This window comes from Geotrypetes seraphini, chromosome 11, assembly GCF_902459505.1.
Source record: "Geotrypetes seraphini chromosome 11, aGeoSer1.1, whole genome shotgun sequence".
Lineage (NCBI taxonomy): Eukaryota > Metazoa > Chordata > Amphibia > Gymnophiona > Dermophiidae > Geotrypetes > Geotrypetes seraphini.
The window spans coordinates 110141023-110165698 of NC_047094.1; the positions used below are offsets into that span (position 1 = coordinate 110141023).

Consider the following 24676-nt stretch of genomic DNA (forward strand, 5'->3'; position numbering starts at 1 on the left):
GGCCACACTTTCCAGGTGGATCCAAAGGGCCATTTCGTCAGCATACATTGTGGGGAAACAGTCCCCTGTTTCCATGAAGGTGCTTCGACCAGAAGTATAGCTTCGTCGTGGGCAGAAGTTAGGGCAGTCTCTCCAGTGGAGATTTGTAGGGTGGTGACTTGGTCCACTCTACATACATTTGCTAAGTTTTACAGAATGATGTGGCGGCAAGGGAGTTATTTCTTTTACTACTGAAATAAAAAATCAGATCACTTTTATCCTAAATTGGATTGAAAAATGGACTATTGAATTTAAGTTGAAATTAAACACAGACAAAACCAGATTTTTCCTGGCTATTCTTAACAATAAAATTACAGATAAAACTCTTTATTTAAGAGGACACGAATATCCAATAGTCTCTTCTCTTCAAATTCTAGGAGTTATACTTGACCGTTAAGAAATATTTCTTTGCATTATGGAAATTGCGTTCCATTAAAAATATTTTGACCCTACCTCTTTTAGATTATTAGTTCAAGCATTAATCTTATCTATTCTGGACTACTGTGAAATAATCTATTTGGGAGCTTATAAAACCACCCTAGGAAGATTAAGGCTAATCCAAAATACAGCGGTCCGTTTAATTTTTGGATTGAAAAAACAGGAACATGTCAGCCTTTATTACCGTCAGCTGCTCTGGTTGCCAGTGAAAGCAAGAGTACTTTTCACACGTAAAGTGCAACGGCAGCAAAAAGGGCGAACAGAATGCTAGGAATGATAAACTAGGGGATCACGAACATATCGGAGAAGGTTATCATGCCGCTGTACCAGGACATGGTGCGCCCTCACCTGGAGTACTGCATCCAGCACTGGTCACCGTACATGAAAAAGGACACAGTACTACTCGAAAGGGTCCAGAGAAGAGCGATTAAGATGGTTAAGGGTCTGGAGGAGTTGCCCTACAGGGAAAGATTAGAGATACTGGGCCTCTTCTCCCTTGATAAGAGGAGACTGAGAGGGGACATTATCGAAACATTCAAGGTACTGTAGGGGATAGACTTAGTAGATAAGGACAGGTTGTTCACCCTCTCTAAGGTAGGGAGAACAAGAGGGCACTGTCTAAAGTTGAAAGGGGATAGATTCCACACGAACGTAAGGAAGTTCTTCACCCAGAGAGTGGTAGAAAACTGGAACGCTCTTCCAGAGTCTGTCATAGGGGAAAACACCCTCCAGAGATTCAAGACAAAGTTAAACAAGTTTCTCCTGAACCAGTACGTATGCAGGTAGGGCTAGTCTCAGGGCACTGGTCTTTGACCAGAGGGCCGCCGCGTGAGCGAACTGCTGGGCACGATGGACCACTAGTCTGACCCAGTAGCAGTAATTCTTATGTTATTGTGTTCTTATGTTCAAATTTGCTATAAGATGTTATTTGGATTAGCTCCGTTATATCTTTTCTCTCATTTTAAATTGTACTTTTCGACTAAACATAGAAACATAGAAATAGACGGCAGATAAGGACCCATGGCCCATCTAGTCTGCCCACCTTAATGTCCCTCCCCTACCTTTGCCCTGTGAATAGATCCCATGTGCCGATCCCATTTGGCCTTAAAATCAGGCACGCTGCTGGCCTCAATCACCTGTAGTGGAAGACTATTCCAGCGATCAACCACTCTTTCAGTGAAAAAGAATTTCCTGGTGTCACCTCGTAGTTTCCCGCCCCTGATTTTCAACGGATGCCCTCTTGTTGTCGTGGGACCCTTGAAAAATAAGATATCTTCCTCCGCCTCGATGCGGCCCGTAAGATACTTGAACGTCTCGATCATGTCCCCCCTCTCTCTGCGCTCCTCAAGCGAGTATAGCTGTAATTTGTCAAGCCGTTTTTCGTATGGTAGATCCTTGAGTCCCGAGACCATCCGGGTGGCCATTCTTTGCACCGACTCCAGTCTCAGCACATCCTTGCGATAATGCGGCCTCCAGAATTGCACACAGTATTCCAGGTGGGGCCTCACCATGGATCTATACAATGGCATAATGACTTCCGCCTTACGACTGACGAAACCCCTTCATATGCAGCCCATGATTTGTCTTGCCTTGGACGAAGCCTGCTCCACTTGATTGGCAGACTTCATGTCCTCACTGACGATTACCCCCAAGTCTCGTTCTGCTACCGTTTTTGCTAGGATCTCACCATTAAGGGTATAAGACTTGCATGGATTCTGGCTGCCCAGGTGCATAACTTTGCATTTTTTGGCATTGAAGTTGAGTTGCCATGTCCTAGACCATCGCTCCAGTAGGAGTAGGTCGTGCATCATGTTGTCGGGCACTGAATCTTCGTCTGTTGTGCATTTGCCCACTACATTATTCAGTTTGGCGTCATCGGCGAATAATGTTATTTTACCTCGAAGCCCTTCTGCCAAGTCTCTTATAAAGATGTTGAATAGGATTGGGCCCAAGGCTGAGCCGTCATTTCGGAGGGGGTGCCGTTCACCACCACCCTTTGGAGCCTACCTCCAAGCCAGCTCCCAACCCATTTCGTCAATGTGTTACCTAATCCTATAGAACTCATCTTGCTCAGTAACCTGCGGTGTGGTACGCTATCGAATGCTTTGCTAAAGTCCAGGTACACGATGTCCAGGGACTCCCCAATATCCAGCTTCCCCGTTACCCAGTCAAAGAAGCTGATCAGGTTGGATTGGCAGGATCTCCCCTTAGTAAATCCATGTTGTCGGGGATCCCGTAGATTCTCCTCATCCAGGATCTTATCTAATTGGTGTTTGATTAGAGTTTCCATTAGTTTGCTCACTATCGATGTTAGACTCACTGGTCTGTAGTTTGCTGTCTCCATCTTTGAGCCTTTCTTGTGGAGTGGAATGACGTTAGCCGTCCTCCAGTCCAACGGGACGCTGCCTGTACTAAGGGAGAGGTTGAAGAGCGCGGACAGTGGCTCCGCCAAGACATCACTCAGCTCCCTAAGCACCCTGGGGTGGTTCTACTTGGCGTACTTGTTTATTCACTTTTCCTAATCCCCAAAAATTGCCGTTATAAAAAGTATTTTGATTGATCTTTGGCTTATCAAGCAGGTAAAGTTCAAGTATGGTTAGACGATTTGATTCAACAATCCGCAGCTTCTTGCACTTTTAGAAAACTAGTTAAGACCTATTTGTTCAAAAAATTTGTTACTTTCAAGATTGATGACTATGTCAGTTTCATACTGTATTTTTCATAATTGAAATATTATACTTTGGGTTTTTTGAGTGCTTTGTATCATCACTGGAATGTTAAGTCCTTTTTATTCTGTGAACCGCCTAGAACTTTTTGGGTGTTGGCGGTATAGAAAAATAAAATTGTTGTCATTATTATTTTTTGGGTCCATGGTGCCACGTGCTTGCGCAGTCGTCCCATCCTAGATTTCTGGAACTGCTTTTTTATGTCCCGCTTGTCCAGAATGACACACCTATTGCACTGGAAAATGAGATGATATCCTTACCTTGATATCTTTTCCAGTAGCTAGGTGTGTCAGTCTGGACCTCCGCCCTGTCCTTTCTGCACCTGCCTACTGTCTCATTCTGTTTATACTTCTCCAAGTTTGTACCTGTATGCCAGTTAGCCCTTTAGGGCCCTTTAGTGTGTACAGGGGTACTACCTGAGCTCCTTTGATGATTCTGTTGGCTGTTACTTGTTCACCGAGTGTTCGAGTGTTAGTAGGTATGAGTAACATAGTAGATGACGTCAGATAAAGACCTGAATGATCCATCCAGTCTGCCCAACCTGATTCAATTTAAAGTTTTTAAATTTTTTCTTCTTAGCTATTTCTGGGCAAGAATCCAAAGTTCTACCCGGTACTGTGCTTGGGTTCCAACTGCCAAAATCTCCGTTAAAACTTACTCCATCCCATCTAAACCCTCCCAGCTATTGAAGCCCTCTCCAGCCCATCCTGCCCCAAACGGCCATATACAGACACAGACCGTGCAAGTCTGCCCAATACTGGCCTTAGTTCAGTATTTAATATTATTTTCTGATTCTAGATTTAATATTATTTTCTAGAGCAGAACAGTTGATTTGTTTGGGAAATTTCCCATTTTTGTCCTTACTTCACTTAATTTTGATGGAGCTCTTGTTTGCTTGGGTACTAACTGCAGGTGGGAGTAGAGCTCCCAGTGAAGTAGGAGGATCACAGAAAAAATTTGGAGTGGATTCTTTCAGCATATGGCTCATGTCCATGGGGAGATAACGCGCTTGTCCAGAATGATATACAAGTTTAAATTTATTTGATATACTGCAAATACAACCACAGTTAGTCTAAACGGTTTACAATAATAATAATATATTAAAAACAAAAATTAAAAAGACATAACAAGAGAGGCAATAAACAAAATCAAAAATACAACTAGCATACCTACCTATCTACTGGAAAAGATATTATCATGGTAAGGACGTAATCTCTTTATAACCCATGCTGTATTGTCTTGGACTGAAAACATCCTCCATGAGAATACTTCGTGGTAACCTCTGACTCTCCTGTCCTATAGACTTTCATCTTCCACAGATTTAATTACACTTCTCCCTTGGTATTCGCGGGGGATAGGGGCAAAGCCGGACCGCGAAGTGTGTAAAACCGCAAAAAACTTCTTGTCCGGCTCTGATCCATCCCCGCCTCCCTCCCGCTTTCCCCCCGTCATCCCGGCCTTACCTGCTGGTCTAGCGGGCTTTCGGGGCAGGAGTGAACTTCCTATGCTCCTGCCCCATGCAGATCGCCAATAGGAAATGACTGCCGTGAGTTCCCGTAGTCTCTCGAGACTACGACGGGAGCTCACGGCAGCCATTTCCTATTGGCGATCTATTGGCAGGAGCATAGGAAGATCCCTCCTGCTCTGAAAGCCCTCTAGACCACCAGGTAAGGAGTAATCTATAGTGCTACTAGACATTTTAAGTCCTGTAGTGAGGTGGGAAGGCCCTAAACTATGCTTCCCCCAAAAAAAAAAAAATTGCAGATAATCGGAAACCGCGAACCCAGAAACCGCAAAATAGGTAGGGGGAAGTGTATTTCCAGGTTCTTAAAGAGGGTTCTTCATATCAAATCACCAGTATAGAAGCCACATGTTCATGGGACTTCCGCATCGTCCTTACGTCTCTCATGTCTGAAGCATGTCTCCTGGAATGGTGTGTTTTTTAGTCAATCACTTTGGTTCAAAGAATCGATGAACTTCAAAGATTGGTCAGCTGTGAATCAAACACTGTTCATAACAAAGCAGTTCTATCACAGATAATCAGTTACTCTTAGTATCCATGCAGTAAGTTTCTCCATGCTCTGGACTGGAGAAAGACCCTCTCTTAAGGAATGGAATATGTCTGTCTATGCATTTGTTTCCCCAACAGATTGGCTGAATGGACTGTAGCCAGTTGTCTAGCATCCTGTATTGAATTCTGCTATAAGCAGATTGGTGGCACTCTAACTAGTTAAAGTTAAACCTTGCTGCTGTTATTGTTACTGTTTTGCTGAACACTTTCACTTTCCATTACCGTTTGGACCAGCCTTTAGTTAGGTTGAGCTCTACTGTGCAGCCTGTCTCTGTAACTTCAAGTCTTGAATAGTTTGAGCATGCTACCTACTACTGCTAATCATTTCTAAAGCGCTACTAGACATACGCAGCGCTGTACATCAAAACACAGAAGAGACAGTCCTTTCTCAGAAGAGCTTACAAATTGGACAAGAAGATGCATCAATAGCTAGATGGACCTTTTTGGTATGGTCCAGAGGGGCAATTTTTATGTTCGCTGATTTGGATCTTGCTCTTTAAAAGTTATAAGAGTCAGATGACAACGGCCGCGGGGGACCCTTGAAACAGCATTTTGATGCGAAACATGTCGGGTCTACCTCTCCCAGGTCAGAATATTTAAAGACATAAAAAAGATAAGTGAATAGGTGAACAAAGCACTTTATTTATATGAGAAGTACGACTGAAATGATTGAAATGCACCTTTTGTAAGTAATCTGATTGTAATGGGCCAGTGAAGAGTTCACATGTAATTCTTCCTGCTACAGAAAATCAGTAGATTGGTGGAGTGCTATTGAGGCCCGAAGATATTTATTTGGAAGTTGAATAAAAGTATTTCACACTTGGAAAGGGTTGTGGATTTGTGATAATTAGGCAGTTTCCAAGTATATTTAATACGAAAATAACATCATTATATTGGAACCACTGATTTTTTAGAGCACTTCTCAAGCCTCAGACTTGGGAGTTTGAATGTGAAAATATGTCCTTATTATTTAGTTTAGCTTCTATTTTTATGCTTTCTTTTATATAAACAGAAACCGGTTATGTTTAGATTACTAGTCATTCCATGGTGATGGAAGTATAGCTGTCTTGCACGGCACCATAGTGATTGCTTAAAAGTCCCATAACTTGTGGTATCTAGGTACAGTTTTCACTCCAATTGTTGAGGGGATGGGGAGTGAGATGGGTAGAGGGAGATAATCAGTGATGACAAGATTGGCTTGTTATTAACATATAACCACAAAAAAATATTCATAAGATAAATCAACATCGAGATTCTATATGGCACGTTTACAATCTAAGACGGAGAAAAGACCTCAGTGTTTCCCAGGAGCATACCCGGGAAACTTTCCATGGCAAGTAATTAGTTGCCACAGAGAAATACATCCTCGGTCTGAGAAAAACTCCGTTGTAAAGGCTACAGTCACAAAACTTTTTTTCAAATTAAATTTTCACAAAATAGTAGGAAACAAGCACTTATCTTAGGTAATCACTCTATATCTTCTGATATTGAAAAATCTCCACAGTTGAACCCGAGTGCTATATGATTACAACACACAGCTACTGGCTCGCGATACCCAGTAGATATTCACCTAATGCAGCAATTATGCGAAACAGGGCCTGTCAGGAAATCTAAATCTAAACTTCACAGTCCTGCGGTATATAAACTGTTATTATTATTAAATCATTCTCCTGTGTGTTGTAATCATATAACACTCGGGTTCAACTGCGGAGATTTTTTTCAATATCAGAAGATAGAGAGTGATTACCTAAGATAAGTGCTTGTTTCCTACTATTTTGTGAAAATCTTTTTTTTTTTTTTAATCTTTATTGATTTTCAAACTTCAACAGTGCAATACAATTAATTAAACATAAAATACTGTATAAAATGCACTATTAACTACACAATTAATACATAAAACAATCATTTTCTCCCATCCTTCTCCCAATTATTAATACAATAAGACATATGATGTGATTACAATATTATAATTAAGTACTTTAAATCCTCAAAATAAATTTCCCTCCCCCCACCCACCTACCCTGGATGTGTAAGGAAATCTAAGAAAAGGAAAGATACATGACCCTTATCATGAGGTAACAAACGTATTCAATGGGCTCCACACTTTATTAAACGAACTACTAAACCCCATACATTCTGCATTCATTCTCTCAAATTTATATGTGGTACACACATTTGCCCACCAAAATGTGTAATTTTTTCTGTCGTGGCTCTTCCAGTTACATGTGACCATTTGGATGGCTATTCCCGTCATGATCAAGAAAAGACGGCTTTTATATTTATCCAAAGTAGGCTTAACGTGTAGTAACGTACCACAAATTATGGCTTCATAAGTTAAGGGAATAGATGACTCAAGAATAAGATTTATTTGTCCCGAAATTGACCTCCAGAAATTAAGTATCAATGGACAAAAATATAACAAGTGATCCAGAGTCCCTATATTAATATGACAATGCCAGCATTTATTAGACTTAGAACTATCTAGTTTTTGTAAACGAACTGGGGTCCAAAAAGTCCTATGTAATAAAAATAACCATGTCTGTTTCATAGATGCTGACGCTGTACATTTCAACCTCCAAGTCCAAATTCATGGCCAACGAGATGCAGAAATATACTGTTTTATCTGAAATTAATTTGTACCACTGGGCGGCCTGATGTCCTACTAAATCTGTCTGGTAGCAAAGGATCTGCAAGCTATAATAAGTTTTTAAGTTTTTCCATTCGGGGAACCCACTCTGAATAGCCTGCTTCAACTGCAACCACCTATAATGTTGAGACTTTAAAATGCCAAATGATTGTTGCAGCCGTGAAAAATCTAATTTGAAAAAAAGTTTTGTGACTGTAGCCTTTACAATGGAGTTTTTCTCAGATCGAGGATGTATTTCTCTGTGGCAACTAATTACTTGCCATGGAAAGTTTCCCGGGTATGCTCCTGAGAAACACTGAGGTCTTTTCTCCGTTTTAGATTGGAAATGTGCCATTTAGAATCTCTGATGTTGATTTATCTTATGAATATTTTTTTGTGGTTATATATTTATTAAAATATTCAGCTTGTATTAATTTACTCTTGTTATTAATATAACATAACATAAAACTCACTTCTATACCGCAATTACTGCTAAGTTCTTTTTGGTTCACAAAAGATTTTAAGTACAAAAGATGAGAAAGAAACATGCCTAATTTACAAAGGATTCTACAAAAAGATACGTTTTTAAATCTCATCAAAATTGTGGATAAGAGTCAACCAACATAATGAAAGAATTCAAATCCTTATCCAATAATGCCGCTTGAAAGGACAGCAGATGTTGTTGAAATCTTTTAAATTTACAACCCTTAGCAGATGGGCAAGAAAATAATAAGAACATAAGAATTGCCGCTGCTGGGTCAGACCAGTGGTCCATCCTGCCCGGCAGTCAGCTCACGTGGCGGCCCCCAGATCAAAGACCAGTGCTCTAAATGAGTCCAGCCTCACCTGCGTACGTCCCAGTTTAGCAGGAACTTGTCCAGCTTAGTCTTGAAACCCTTGAGCATGCTTTCCCCTACAATAGACTCCAGAAGAGCGTTCTATTTCTCCACCACTCTCTGGGTGAAGAAGAACTTCCTTATGTTTGTACGGAATCTATCCCCTTTCAACTTTAGAGAGTGCCCTCTCGTTCTCCCTACCTTGGAGAATGTGATCAGTCTGTCTTTATCTACGTCTGTTCCCTTCAGTATTTTGAATGTTTCGATCATGTCTCCTCTCAGTCTCCTCTTTTCAAGGGAGAAGAGGCCCAGTTTCTCCAACCTCTCACTGTACGGCAACTCCTCCAGCCCCTTAACCATTTTAGTCGCTCTTCTCTGGACCCTTTTGAGTAGTACCGTATCCTTCTTCATGTACGGCAACCAGTGCTGGACGCAGTACTCTAGGTGAGGGCACACCATGGCCCGGTACATGTGATTTCCTGGAATGTTAAGAGCTAATGATTGTAAATGATTCAGGGATTAAGCCTGCCAATAATGCCTTGAAACAGAAACTTCCAAACTTAAACTTAATCCTCGCTTCAATCGGTAGCCAGTGGAATTGACGATAGTACGGTGTAACATGATCATACTTCAGATTATAGATCAAATGAACTGCTGCATTCTGAATAATGCACAGTCTCTGTAGATTTTTGGGGGGCTTCTGCAAAATGCATGATTTTACAATACATTTCTCTCTCCGTACTCGTGATTTCTGTTTCGCTTATTTGCGATTTTTCGTATGCTCACTCCTCCCCCCCCCCAAATTACATCATGAGTAAAGTTCCTTTTCTTTACTGTACCGATAAAAAAGTTTAGTATTTACCACCATTCACTGAGAAAATTACTGCTTGACTGCTATCAGCACCGAGAAGAGCAGCGTGGGCCACTCGGGTAAAGTGACAGCGGGCTCAGGTGTCGCGAGAGGAGCAACGGCGCCAAGAGCAGCAGGAGGGAAGCACGGGCCACTTGGGGTAAGTGACAGCAGCTTCAGGTTCGGCTCGGTTCTCCAATCCTCCAACAGTGACGTGGGCTCTCCTGTCTCTCGCACTGCCTCGTGCAGGAAAGGGCGGGCTCAGTTCAGGCTCCCTGTGTTGAGTGTCTGAAGCCTCAGGAGGAGCCACGCACAGAGGAGACGAAGGATCACGGGAGCAGCTGAACCTCGCTTCTTCATTCGTTAGCAGGGACCGGGGTGCCCTCAGCCAAACTTTGCATTGGGGAGTTGGTGGACTGGAGAGGGAGAGATGGGGGAAAGTTATTCGCGGTTTCAATATTAAAAATGCTGGCTATTACAAAAACCTGCGAATAACAGTTAGTTATGCATGGTTTTTCCATATTTGCGGCTATGTTCCACCCGCATCCACCGCAAATACAGAGAGAGAAGTGTAATCAAGTTGACTCGAGACCAAGGCTTACACTAGCAATCAAAATGAGTTTATTGTATCTGTAGTGTTTTCTTGCATAGTCAACAATAAAATTGTTGCAACATAAAAAGTCCCATAACTTAGATTTCAATAGTTGGTGGCAGGATTCACCTGCTAATGGTATACAGAGGCATTTCTGTCTTTGCCAACCTAACGTTTGCATACACCAGTGCACTCCTCCCAAATGCTCTAAAATATTTGCCCAGCTGCCAACCTAGAGGAATGGAATCTGCAGAGTAGTCTAAGAACAGATTGAGTATCTCTAATCCAATTGCGTGACCGTATCCTTCTTCAAGGATATATTAAAGCAAAGAATTTGTGTTGTCACTTTAGTCTTTGGCCTGAAGCACCCGTTTGAGGTTTTGAGGCTTCTTCCACTCAGTTTCCCAGAAATTGCAGTGCTGTTTTTGGTGTTAGCATCCCCTACTATATCACTGGTCACTATATGTTTGGAATTACAATCCATCCTTAGGAGATGCTCAAGATGTTCTTTGAAATCTTTTGTGGTTCTCTTAATAGAACACTAGGGGCTAAATTCACTAACCTGTCTTCCGTGGGCAGTCCCGTGGGCGATTCCAGCAGGCCTGACAAATTCACAACAGGAAAAAATTCAAATGAGAACGATTGGAGGAAAGCCTTCATTTGCCGACACGGATCGCTAGTGTTCCATCCCGCGCATGCGCAGACCATCTGTAGATGGTCTGTGCATACGTCTAAGACCCCTCTGAGCCGTGACATTTTTTTCAAAACTTTTTTTGTAGCCCAGTGAGCCTGTGATTTTAACCTGCTTTAAACCTATGGGTTAAAACAACAGGCTCGCAGTGCGAGGAAGGGCAAGAGAAATTCAGGGATGAGCAGGGCGGCTATTCAGGGAAGAGCAGGCAGGAGAGATCGGGGAAGAGCAGGACGACAATTCGGGGCAGAGCAGGCAGAAGAGATCCAGGGAAGAGCATCGGGGCAGCAGAGAGCAGAGCTTCAATGGAGCTGGAGATTAGGAAAGACGTTTGCAACTGGTCCCCAGCAGTCGCTTCTTGGGTTGATTTGGCCAGCCCAGTCAGTTTCAAAAATTTGGTGAATTGCGTCCCTGTCTACTTTGCATGCGTTTTCACCTCATTTGCATGCATGGATTGGAAGCGGATCGCAGGAGAGGTTAGTGAATCGGGCTGGATGGAAATCTGGTTGCAAAGGGGTCACAAACCGATCGGTACACGATTGGTTTGCTTAGTGAATCTAGCCCTAGAACTTTTCAGAATCAGAATTCCTCTAAGTAGCTGCCGCCGCCGCCGCCTGCCATGTGATATCTTGCTGACATGATGTTCTGGGATGCTCAACTACTCACCTAAGTACACTGGATTACTTTTGTGCAAAAACCTAATGAATTGTGTTTTACACTGAGAGTGCTATGTCGCTGATCACTCTGGAGAACAGTGACTTTGACAAGTGGTATTTTTCTGATTGCTGCTTTACTTTCTCTATTCTGACGTTTGCATTGTAGATACATTACACACAGAATCAGCGAAAGTGTTATCCTTCAAACAATGTGTGTGTATCATGAGTGTACAATGAATCGGTGCAGTGGCTTCAGCCAGATGCCTTTGCTTCCCTTAACGCATGCAAAACCGGTTTGGCTTGGCTCTACCTAGTGTTTTATGGATTATGGTGGTCTTTAGCTTTAATAAAGAGGCCAATATAGTTTGCTTGACAAAATCTTCACTTAGGCTTCCAGATATGATTCAGCTCCTGAAAACAAAGGCTTGAGATTGCCTGACCCCAGACTACTGCTGGTTTGATAATCTACTGACTCCAGTCTGCTGCTGTTCTTGGTTTTATTTAGGTGACATCAGCAGTGAAACTCAGAGAGATATAAACTGTAATATGGCCTGGTGACTGCCAAAGGTCTGTGTGTAGGCAGTAGGGTATTTCTGTTGTATACAAAACCTAAAATTTATAGTGAGAAATGTGAGATATAAAAGAGTTTTCATATATATATATATTGTGGTGGCGTGCATGTGATAATAAAAACTGGATAACTGCACCCCACCATTAATAATTACACTGGTCGGCAATGGTTCTTTATGCAGAACTATTCTCCGTTCTGACCTGTCTGTTGCCTCCCCCCCCCCCCCTAATTACACTTATTACCACACACTGTTAAACTCACATGTTTGCTGTGACTCACTGGTTGAGCTGCTGCCTCTGCACCCAGAGGTTGTGAGATCAAATCCCGGTGCTGCTCCTTGTGACCCCTGGCAAGTCACTTAATCCTCCAGTGCCCCCCACCCTCCCCCCTCCGCTTTGAATGTCAGCTTTGAAATGCCAAAGTGACAGAAAGACAGTATACAAGTCCCCATTCCCTTTCCTATTTTGCAGTGTAATTTCCTGAACATTTTTGGCATTGATCTGGAACTTGTCTTGCTTTCATTACTTATAAATGGACTGTGTTTATCAAATAAACTGTATTTATTTTAATAAAGGTACTTCTAAGAAATAAAAGGATATGGAAGTGCCTCTGAGTTTGACTTTAGATACGGTGCTGCAGTATTTATAGGAATCTCTGCTCTGTTTTACTGATTTGTTACATTTAAGAAATACTAAAGCTAATAAAGGCCTAAATGCACCATAGCTTCAGTGGATTTTCTTTATTTTTTTCCTAGATTTCCTTCTTGATTTGAACCACACTGAAACTTTTCTTCAAACTACATCCTTTCTTCCTGAACATTTTACCTACCTTCCAAATCACGTCTGTCCTGAAAGACTTCCTTCTATGAGTAAGTAATGTTTAGATTGGACTTAGATAAAAGTCTGAACATGAAACCAGTTTGCAGAAGCTGCCAGCACCCCACTGGGAAGAGCCACCCAAGCTTGTTACAGCTTGTGACATTGAGTCATTCACTACTACTGGAGATTTTCATTGCTAAGGGTGTGGCTTGGGCTACTTTGATACTTCCAGCTATAGGTATTTTATTGAATCTAGTTGTAGTCAAGTGTTTTATGCCTTTTATTTTTTAACAATTTTGGGTCTACTTTTATTGTTTGATTTTGCTGTTACATGCAATGATTCAGACATTTTCCTAAAAACTTTTATTAGTAGACTGGAAATTTCTTTACAATATATTCATTTGTGATCTAAAGGGTGCCTGTTTGAAAGGCGCTAGATAAATGTAGTTTCCAGTGCAAAAGGTGAGGCATTCTAGACAAAAGCGTTATTTCCCTCTAGCCACATCCTGCAGAAGGAATCCACTCCGGACTTTTCACTCACTGAGGATAGCGTCATGAGGCCCCACAGTACCACAGTCAGCTCTCTCTCAGAAAGTCGACTTGGATCTTCACCGAGACATTGTCAATCCTCAGCTCAACATGCTACTCCCCGATATCGTTCATTGAATCGAAGGTCCAGCTCTCCATCGGTGCATCAATCCACTGCTTCGAGCCATCGACGTTCCTCTTCTACTCAATGCTCGAGGTCGAGGAAGCATCGATCTTCATCGCATACTTCAAAGCACAAAAGAGCTGTTCACCAGTCCTCCTCATCTTCTTCCTTGGATTGGTACCGAAGACATCAATCTGAATCAGAAGGGTGACCTCACTGGTTCTGCAACTGAGACTTATGACACCCCTTTGGAACAGTCTGCACAGAAAACTCCTCCGAAAACAAGATTTTAAACAGAAAGACTGTCTTTTACTAAATATATTAGACAGGCAAAGACTTAACTGTCAAACTGGAAGCTGACTCTAGTGCTGAATACCTGGAAGCGTTGGTCTGTGATGAGCCTCCCAAAGAGCTCTTCACATTACTGCTGCGTGGCATTCTCAAGGAGACTCTCCTCAATGAATTGGGAAACACCTCTGACTGTTACAGTAGCTCCAAGAAAACTTGATTCCATTTACAGAATCATTTCTTCTCCGGGGTTTAATAAACCACAGCTTCAGCATCAGTTATTACTTGCGGAATCAACCTTGAAAAAGTCTTTTGCTTCGAGGGTCTATGCCACCAGGTCGAGAAGGCCGGACTATGGACAAATTTGGATGTCGCCTTTACCAAAATTCTATGTTGGCGAACAGGCTCCTTAATTACAATTTCTTCACATCCTGTTATCTTAAGCATCTGGTATGAAAATTACTCACTTTTGACAAATATATTCCTGCTCAACATCTTCTGGAATTTTACAACATCTTTTAGTCTTTCCCAAACTAGAAAGTACTTAGTGAGGCCAGCTTATGATGCCTTCGAGTTGTCATCTAGAGCATCTGCTGTGTGAGTGGCTATGAGACGCTTAGCATGTTTGAGAGTCTCAGATATGGACATCAACCTCCAAGATAGATTGTCAAACATTCCATGTTTGGGAGAAAAACTTTTTAGTGATTCTATCGAGGCAGCCACACAGAAGTTGACTGAACATGAAAAGAACTAGAATTTTCTGGTCAGAACGAAGACTAAGCCTCCCTTGACTTCACAGTTATCTAAACCTGCCTGGCACTAAAAACTAAAATCAAATTTTTGGTGCATGGGAGGCGATATTCTGCTAAACCTGCCTCTCGTCCACTTCAGCAGAAGAAGGAAAAGCAACAGTGGCCTCAAAAATCTCAGCCAACAGCAACTTATAAACCTGCTCAGTCTTTTTGACGTGCTCATGGAGAGCATAGCCGCTGTCCCTCTCAGCCTCTTCCTCAGGTATATTTGGAGGTTGGCTCCAAATATACCACCAAAATTGGACGCTGATGACAACTGATTTGTGGGTTCTCAAAGTCATTCAAGAGGGTTCCTCTCTTCATTTCGTCACTAAACCTCCAAATCATCCTCAAACATCTCACAGCTGAAATAATTCTACATTGAGGAGTGGGCCAAACTTCCCTGGATTGATGTCAGAGACTGGTAGATGGCTACAAGAAGCTTCTCACTGCAGTTATTTCAGCCAAAGGGGGTAAAATAGCTATTAGGGTGTAGGGTGTCCTAATTTATTCCTCAGTTAGAATATACATTTTTGTGGATATCTTTTGTTTCGTGAGTAAATCAAGGAAAGTTTTTGTTGTTTACCTGCAATTACATCATTCTTTTCCAGAAATTAAAAAAAAAAAAAAAAAGATTTGACATCGATATGTGAACATTTTTTAAGAAAGAACTGTAGCAGGAAATAATGGCAGCTTTGCATTTGCCAAAACCACCACTCTGACTTGAGAGCAGTGAGCTCCGCTTTGTTTGGGCATGGGGGATGGGAACACTGATCACAGATTGCCCCCTTCACTCTACACCCAAATTGACTGGAGTATCAAGTGGTGATAGTAATATGTCTGTCAAAATACCCTGACCTGTTGAAATTCTGTTTTGGGGTTTTGTTTTCAGAGGGGCGTATTGATGTAAATATGAGTGAAATTCGAATGGAAGATATTCATCAACTCTTCAGCAAAGACTCCAGTATCAAGCTCGGAGGCCACTGGAAGCCCAGTGATTGCATACCTCGTTGGAAGGTAGGTGTTCAATGCAAAGAGCTCACTAAGGGATCGTCTTACTAAGCTGCAATATGCACTAATGTGCATTTTCTGCAGCTTAAAATGCCTTACTGTGGAGTGTGTTTGGGCATCCCGCGGTTATTTTGGGATTGCTAAGCACTCCCATGCATCAAAAATTCGACTTTAGTTTTTAGTGCCAGGGGCAGAACAGAGTAGGTGCATTCTGTTTAATTGGTTTTGCAGCTACATCACTGTGTGGTTAGCATGTAAACCTTTATCGCCTACAAAATAGATGGGGGTGCTAATAGGAAAATTTGGCCATTAATTCAAAAATGAGAAAAATTGACCATTATATCCATGTGGTCAAAATGGCCTTGGCGCATGAGAATGACCCACAACTTATTCAATAGAAAATGATACTGCAGCTGGCGTGTCTTCACGGGCACATGAAGGGAAATTCTGTAACCTGTGTGCCCATGTTTGCATACCACTTGTGCACTGAAATGCATTTTTATGGGTAAGTGTACACTTATGCAAAGTAATTAAGAGCTGCTTAAATATATATATTGAACTTTGCACTATACATTAGTTAAAGAGAGAGTAATTAAGAGCAACACACGTAAGTGGCTTAGCATGTGAATATAAGAGGGACTTTCATACAAAAGTAAAAAACGATATAAATATTGTATTAAATTAAGACAGGACCCGATGAGGATTTGACACGTAAAGCTTGGGGCAATGAGATTGAATTGAGCCCTAAGTGGTGCCGCTGAGGATCCTTAAGAACATAACAGTAATATGTGTACATGAGGGTACAATCAAGGTAGTAGAATTTATGCTATCTTGGAAGAACGGTTATTTACTGCATGAAGCCATATTTTGTTTGTTCATCTGTGACTCTAGATTTGGTCTTTGCCCATTTTGCCTACTTCTGCTGTGTGGCCTGATGTACCCAACTGCTTATCAAAACATTTTAAACTAGGGTTAATTTGGTAGTAAATTAAAAGAAAACATGCTTTAAAATCATACTATCCCATAGTTATTAAACATAGAAACATGATGGCAGATAAAAGCCATCCAGTTTGCCCAGCTGCAGTAACCATTCTTTCTTCCTCTTGTCCTATAAAGGTTAAAGTCTGTTCCACGTCTTGAATGCCGAGTTTTCTTTCCTTCTGTACTGCATGGTGGTTTTTTTTTTAATGACACTAGCTTGATTTGTGGTGCCCTGCAGCGTGGGAGGGGTTTGTAGTATAACCTTATGATAAGAGAACAAGGTCTATAAAGAACACCAGATTGAGTCTTTTTTTACTGCTGTAACCTTCAGTAAGAAAGGACGTCATCAACTGAGCTATCATTAAAATGTTTTACCACTAACTCTTGCTGTTTTAGTACAGGTCCCACTTTATGCAAAAAGACCTAGTTTTTAATAACCTGGGTTAACCGTATAGTAGTCCACATTGATAACTCCTCCACCACAAGTCACTTATGCTACAGGTTTCTATGTTACTATGTTTGTGATCAGACTTTGATTGTAAATTCGTTAGGTATAGGTAATTAAAATATCTTGTACACCAGGGGGGTGTCAAAGTCCCTCCTTGAGGGCCGCAATCCAGTCGGGTTTTCAGGATTTCCCCAATGAATATGCATGAGATCTATTGGCATACAATGAAAGCAGTGCATGCAAATAGATCTCATGAATATTCATTGGGGAAATCCTGAAAACCTGACTGGATTGTGGCCCTCGAGGAGTGACTTTGACACTCCTGTTGTACACCTACAAAATTCTCTAAATATTACTTGGCAGGTTTTTCCTGCTCTTTTGGATTTCCAGTTTAAATAAAATTAGCCAGAAACTTTAATTAGGGGTTATTTTCCCCAAATTTTATCACAGCCACTGCAAGTTCCCCTACATAGAAACTAGAATCCAATACCCATGCTATGGTACTATGTAGAGAACAATAAATTTCCATTAGTAAGTGTTGCTTTTGTTGCATCATCAAGTAGAAATGCTAGCTTTTAATGACCATAAGTCATATACATTTTCAGAAGATTTCTTCAATAGCACAGGCTTGTGTGCTTTTCCAGGAATGTAAATCAGAGAGCACAGGTTGATATTCAAAGTGATTTAACAAGCCAGAAATGTTACTCCGGTGCTAGAGATCTTTTCCTTTTTCCCTTGTCCTCTGGGGTTGAGTATAAAAAAAATATTAATGGGGCACTGGGGAAGTGACATCACTGGCATGGCTAGCTGTCTCTAAACGAAGCTCTGTTGGAGCAGGGCTGATAATTTGAAAAAAGCCCCAATAGAGCAGTTTTTTGACGTTGTACAGTTATGGAAAGAACGGTCTTGGACGGTATGACGACCTGACGGAAGCTGGAGTGTCATCGTTTTAATGGCGATAAAGCCAGGCCGTTGGAAGAGAGAGCTTGCAGTCCCTCCCACGTGGTTAACATGGTGGGGGCCTTGGAATGGTCAAACGTGTCTCCACCAGCCCCTGAGGAATTTGCTATTAGCGCTACTGCAGATTCCAGTGACTCCCCGGCCTCTGTTACATGGCTTTTGCTAGATATTAAAACTGAAATTTCCACCATGCTACAGGACATTACACAGGCAGTGAACAACCTGCAGTGGGACATGATTGAACTTACTCGCCACCAAGATGATACAGGAGAGGAGACCGTAGGGATCCACACCAGATGTTGGCTTGGAAAGAGCGCATCGAGCCTTAGGTTGCCCTGCAAAGTTGTTTTTGGGACATTGTGCTCTGCCTTACTAGTTACCAGCAGAAAGAAGAAATTTTTTATGCGGCTCGGAAGAGAGAGGATTATGTCTGGCAGAGACATAAGATGGACATTTTTCAGGATGTGGCTATAGTGACCCTCTGCAAATGCAGAGATCAGAGACCTGTTACCTAGTGTTTGCGATCAGAGGGCATTCGCTATACATTTGTACTGGCAATGATGATAGGAAAAGTGACCAGGACAGTTTGATCTATTGAGGAGGCCTGAAGAGCTCTGATCGCCATGGCTTCACCTAACTTCCCAGCAGAGGCATGAATCACACCAGATAAGGATAACACCCCAAAGGTGCCCGCTGGTTGCTGGAGGCACAGGAGGAAAGGGTTACCAGAATGCAGCATACAGATGACTAGGGAGGCAGCACGACCCCCTTGAACTTTTCTATGATGGACTGTGGTGTTTTCTGCTGGAGTATAGAGAAATGGGAGAGTGTGTGGCGCAGTGGTTAAAGCTACAGCCTCAGCACCCTGGGGTTGTAGGTTCAAACCCACGCTGCTCCTTGTGACCCTGGGCAAGTCACTTAATTCCCCCATTGCCCCAGGTACATTAGGTAGATTGTGAGCCCGCCGAGACAGACAGGGAAAAATGCTTGAGTACCTGAATAAATTAATGTAAACCGTTCTGAGCTCCCTTGGGAGAATGGTATAGAAAATTGAATAAATAAATAAATAAATTTGTTGATTTCAAATGGAGAGTGTGTGCATGGGGAGTGTGTGAGTTTTAACTTTTCTCTGAAGAACTGTAGTGTCTATTGCTGGAGGGTGGAGATATGGGGGGCTGTTGGCTGGTTGGTTTGAATGGGGAACATTTATATGTGGGCATGGGTGAGCTTGGGGAAGGGGGATGGATTGGGAGTATGTCTGTGATATGTGTTTGGGGGGTATAGGAGGGAGGGGTGGCCTTCTGGGTGGGGCTACCACCTTGATGGTTGAGTGTAGCAAGAGCTTGCCAACCTGGGACTCATTTCCTCTATGGGGCTTTGGGCTCTTTTTTTGTCAGCCCAAGGCTAGGAATAGGATGAGGGAGGAGGGTGGGGTTCCTTCAGATGTGTGGGGGAGGGTTTTGTGGAGACAGGGCTGGGAGGATGGGGGACCTGCAGGGTCTCAGATTTCTTTAGGATCAAACGGTGACCTGGTCAGTGGCTAGGATAACTGGGTCGCCTTTTTGGATGTTGCAGTGTCCATTGCGCTCCATAAGCTTATGATTTGGCCCTGGTGAAGTTCATGACCTGGGGGGGGGGGGGTTGGGTTAACTCTCCCATTAAATGCTAAAAAATCCTGTAACAGCTATAGCAACATAAGGTTGATAATAGCGTTTTTACAGGAGACTCATGTAAATGATCTTGAGCACGCTTGAAACAGTGGTGGGTGGGGGATTGTGTTGCTGCCTCTGCCATGTCAAACAGCAGGGAGTGGCCATCTTGTATCGTAAGGGCATAGTTGATCAGCTACAACTGTTGGATGTAGATCGGAGAATTGTGATCTGCTGGGGGATAATCGCGGGATGGGAACTAGTGTTTTGTTGTGTGTATGCTCCCAATACCACTCTATTAACTAAGTTATAACCCTACAGTCACCTTCCCATTTTTATAGGGGGAAATTTTAATGCTCCTAGTGATCCCCGAGTGGACTGTATGGGGGATGAAAGACCCGATAGAGTAGCAGGTGCGAGGGCATTTAATAATTTTTGAACAGCATTGGATTTAGTAGATGTCTGGTGGGTTTTACATGGGGAGGAAATAGATTACACACACATTTCCGGGGCTCATGGTACCCAAACTCGCATAGATTATCTGTTGGTGTCTTCAAACACATTTTCTTTGATTTTAGTAGGGTGGAAATTGGGACGTATACAATTTTGGATCATGCCTGGGTTTGGATACAGTGGGAAGGGAGGTGCACAGTGAAAAGGATTTGGTCCCAATTACTGCCTCACATGCTCTGTCGTTTGTAAGTCAGATGCATCTGGGGACAGTCTCTTAGAAATAACAGACACCCATTATTTCCAAAAATATGTCCAGTTTATTATCAGTCCTACATCCATTTTTATAGTATTTTACATAGGTCAGTATTACCAGCATGTGACGTGAGTACAAGCCATATTTGGTAACAGGATATATGAAAGCTACAAAAAAGTAACAAACACAAGGAAAAGTGGGGGAGAGAGCACAACTATAGCATATGACACTGTGCTTTATGGTCTTTTCTTATCTAAATCTCTCAGCCAAAACACTGCTGTGGGGAGGAACGACTTTGTCACAAGCAGCTATCTTCAGAGCAGATTATTAATCACCTGGCTCAGACCATAAAGATAAAATGACCTTGTAGCATGTCAGAAAAAGATGGACAAACAGACATAGAAACTTACAAGGCATATATGTGCCCCTTCACACAGAGTGGAGGAGGAGGCACTGGTTGTTCCCCTTGGCTCTTTACAGTGATGTGCGTTTTTTATTTATTTATTTATTTGGATTTTTATCCCGTCCTCCCAGTAGCTCAGAACGGTCTACAAATGAACATACACAGTAGAGAGTAACTAGACATATAAGTAATACAACAGGTTTAGTGATTGGACTTATGGATTGTGGAGAGAATTAAATACAGGGAGAATACAGCAGAATGAGAGAAGGGGGAAATACAGTAGTTTAGTTTAAGGAAAGTTATATGTGTTTAGGTACAATTTGTCAGTGGAGAGAGTAAGAGAGGATTATACTGGAGTTTGGGGAGGTGATAGGAGAGAGGAGGGGTGGGGCGTAAGGGGGGGAGGAGACAGAGGAGATCTTTAGTTGAAGAGGAGGGTCTTTACCGATTTGCGGAATGTTAATAATGAGTTCTGTTGTCTGGGTTGGGGGGGAGTTGGTTCCAGAGGTGTGGAATGAAGTGGCTGTAGGATCGTTTGTGGGCAGTTTCTGTGAGCAGGGATCTTCCGGGGGGGGGGGGGGGTGCATAGGCGTATCTCTGACTTTGAGCGGAGGGTGCGAGTGGGGTTGTAGATGGGAAGCTTGGATTTTATGTAGGAGGGGGTGGTGGAATAGATTCTCTTGTGGGCAATTGCCAGGACTTTGAAAGTACAGCGTTGGCTAATTGGGAGCCAGTGTTCAGCATGGAGTGCCGGGGAGATGGAATCGTGGTAGTTGAGGTTGTGTAGGAGGCGGATGGCTGCATTTTGGACCCGTTGGAGGCGTTTGATATTATTTTTGGTTAGTCCATTAAATAGGGAGTTACAATAATCCATTCTGGAGAGGACATATGCGTATAGGAGTTGGGCGAGGTCTGGTGTGGAGATGTAGGGTTTGATCCTTTTCAGTTGGCGAAGGTAGTAGAAGGAGGTGGAGACTACTTGGGATATGTGGGCAGATAGGGATAGGTGTCCGTCTAGGGTTACTCCCAGGCTGCGAACTTGATCTGCTGCCGTTAGTAGAGTGGAATCCCATGTTAGTGTAGGTCGTGGGTATTTGGTGTTTTTGTTTCTGATCCATAGGAGTTCGGTTTTGGAGGCGTTAAGTTGAAGCTTGTTGTTTGACATCCAAGTTTTCATGTCAGTAAGGCAGAGTTCGAGGTTAGCAATTTGGGATGGTCGGTTTTCGCCTAAGGGGAGGAGCAGCTGGATGTCATCTGCATAAGAGTGGATTTTGATTTTATATTTTTGCGCTATATCGATGACGGGTTTGATGTAGAGGTTGAATAGGAGGGGGGATAGAAGGGCGCCTTGAGGAACACCATATTTGATAGGCTTAGGGTTAGGTTTATGTGTCCCTAGTAGGACAGTTTGGGTCCTTTGGTGAAGGAAGGAGGTGATCCATTGGAGGGCTGTGTCTTTGATTCCGAGGTCGTGGAGTCTAGATGTGAGTAGGTGGTGGTCAACTGTGTCGAAGGCAGCGCTAAGGTCAAGTAGGACTAGTAGGGTGTCATTGCCTTTGTCGAGTATTGACCAGCTGTCGTCGATGATATCAAGGAGTACTGATTCTGTGCTGTGGCCTTTACGGAAGCCGGATTGGGCTGGGGATAGGGCAGCTTGTTCTTCAATGAAAGGGTGTAGACGGTGGAGCACAATTCGTTCAAGGAGTTTGGAGACAATTGGGAGGTTGGAGACTGTGCGATAGTTGCCAGGTTCATTAGGATCAAGGGAGGGTTTTTTGAGAGTGGGCTTGATAATAGCTGATTTCCAGCTGAGGGGGACAGTTCCAGTAGTTAGAGAGGTGTTAATGATGGGGAGGATGGATTCTGCCATGGCGTCTCCAGCGGACAGCAGGAGGCTGGACGGGCAGGGGTCGAGGATGGTGTTGGAGGGTTTGAGTTCTCTCAGGGTTTCGAGGACCTCCGCATGAGTAGTTAGATGAAATTGGGAGAGAGTGGCGGAAGGGGGGGTATATGGAATTGGCTGGAGCTGAGTAGTAGTGGGTTTGGTGTTGACGTCGAGGTTAGCTCGGATGTTTTGTACTTTGGACTGGAAGAAGTCCGAGAGAGTTTCGCTATCGAGTTCTGTTTGGTTGGTTTGATTATTCCTTTGGGCGTTGGTGAAGAGATGGTTGGTGAGGGTGAACAGTTGTTTAGATCTAGAAGGGGCTTGTTGTAGGAGACGAGAGTATTAGGTCTTTTTTGCTTCTAGAATGGCAGTTTTGTATGTGGTGGATATGCTTTTCCAGTGGGTTTTGGTTTCATTGTTCGGGTGTTTGGCCCAGATCCTTTCAGCTTTTCTCAGGGATCGTTTTATGGATCGGAGGTCATTAGTGTACCAGGGAGCAGGTGCTTTGTTGGTGATTATTTGGGTTGTTTTTGTCTGGACCAGGTTATTATAGAGGGATTGGATGTTAGAGTGCCATGTGGCGGCTGCCAGGTCAATTGATAGGGGATGTTGGGTACAAGATTCATTTAGGGTGCGAATACCTGCGGCCATAGCTTGAGGGTTGACCGAATTAGGGAGTTGACGTAGGGTGGGGGGGGGGGTGGGATCTTTACTTGGGGTTAGGGTAGTATCGAGTGGGAGTTCGAATTCAATGAGGTGGTGGTCTGACCATGGGACAGGTGTGGTGGTGTAAGTTTGCTGGGGTTCTGCCGTTGGGTCTCTGAGGGTGAAGAGCAAGTCTAAGATGTTGCCTGCTGAGTGCGTGGGGGAAATTGAAATCTCCTAGGATTGTCATGTTTTTGTGTGAGATGGCTAGTTCAGTGATGAATTCGAGGAGGTTTTCTAGGGTATCTGCTGGGGAGTTGGGGGTTCTATAGAGGAGTATGAGGGCGGTTTTTTGTTTGTGGCCTAAGGTGAACGCAATGGCTTCTAGGGAGGGAATATTGATGGAGTTTATTAGTTTTGAGGACAAACTGCTCGCTTGTTGGCAGGAGTACTAACATCATAATTCTTCCTTTGAGAAGGATGCTGTGACATTTTAGAAAGTGGCTAAGGTCATTTTGCTTGGTGACATCATTAGTTATCCCAGGACAAGCAGGCAGGTATTCTCACTTAGATGACGTCACCCACATGTGAGAATATATGCCTGCTGTCCCTGGATAACACCTGTTACGGTAAGTAACTGTGCTTTTTGCATACCTGGGACCCATACCTGCAATCTTTACATTCTAGAGAGTGCAATTTGTTATTAAATTATGGTAGTATATAGTAGAAGCCTAATTTGTGTTTTAGTTGGAGGGAGGGAGTGGTTTTGGTGGAATGGGGTGTGGACGGAGGGTTGGCTTAGGGTGGGAAGTGGTAGGGAGGGGGGTCTCCCTATGGGAGTTTGATTTATAATTGTTTTGCCTGTTGTCAGGAGGGGCAAAGGAAGTTATATAACATGTATGTTTGTTGTTGTGTTAGTGAGATCTTAAATCTATGATATTGACCTTCAGTTCTTATCAACATTTTAGGAAACAATTGAAAATGTATTTGTTTACTAGATTTTGGGGTAATTAATGTATTTCATCTAATTGTATGCTTATTCTTTTTTGTAAACTGCACTGAACTTAACAGTATTGCAATATAGAAATGGATTTTTATGCTGTTATCGGCATTCTTTTGATGATGTATTTGTTCTGTTTTGCTTGTGATGCCACAATGAACCTTAAAATTAATCTGATCTAGAATCAGAAAAGAATAGTAAATACTGAAGAACTAAGGCCAGTACTGGGCAGATTTGCATGGTCTGTGTCTTTATATAGCCTTTTGGTTGAGGATGGGCTGGGGAGGGCTTCGATGGCTGGGATGGTGTAGATTGGATTTATTTATTCAATTTTCTATGCCGT

At 42.7% G+C, this 24676-nt stretch overlaps 1 protein-coding gene across 1 annotated transcript in view; it reads left to right on the forward strand.

The window, feature by feature from the left end:
• The window catches only part of B4GALT5 (beta-1,4-galactosyltransferase 5), a 145902-nt gene that overhangs the window by 83336 nt on the left and 37890 nt on the right, over positions 1 to 24676 (forward strand). Inside the window, exons 3-4 of the mRNA XM_033963276.1 lie at positions 12851 to 12964; positions 15538 to 15662. Of these exons, the coding sequence (XP_033819167.1) occupies positions 12851 to 12964; positions 15538 to 15662 (239 nt within the window). The remainder of the gene's footprint in view (positions 1 to 12850; positions 12965 to 15537; positions 15663 to 24676) is intronic.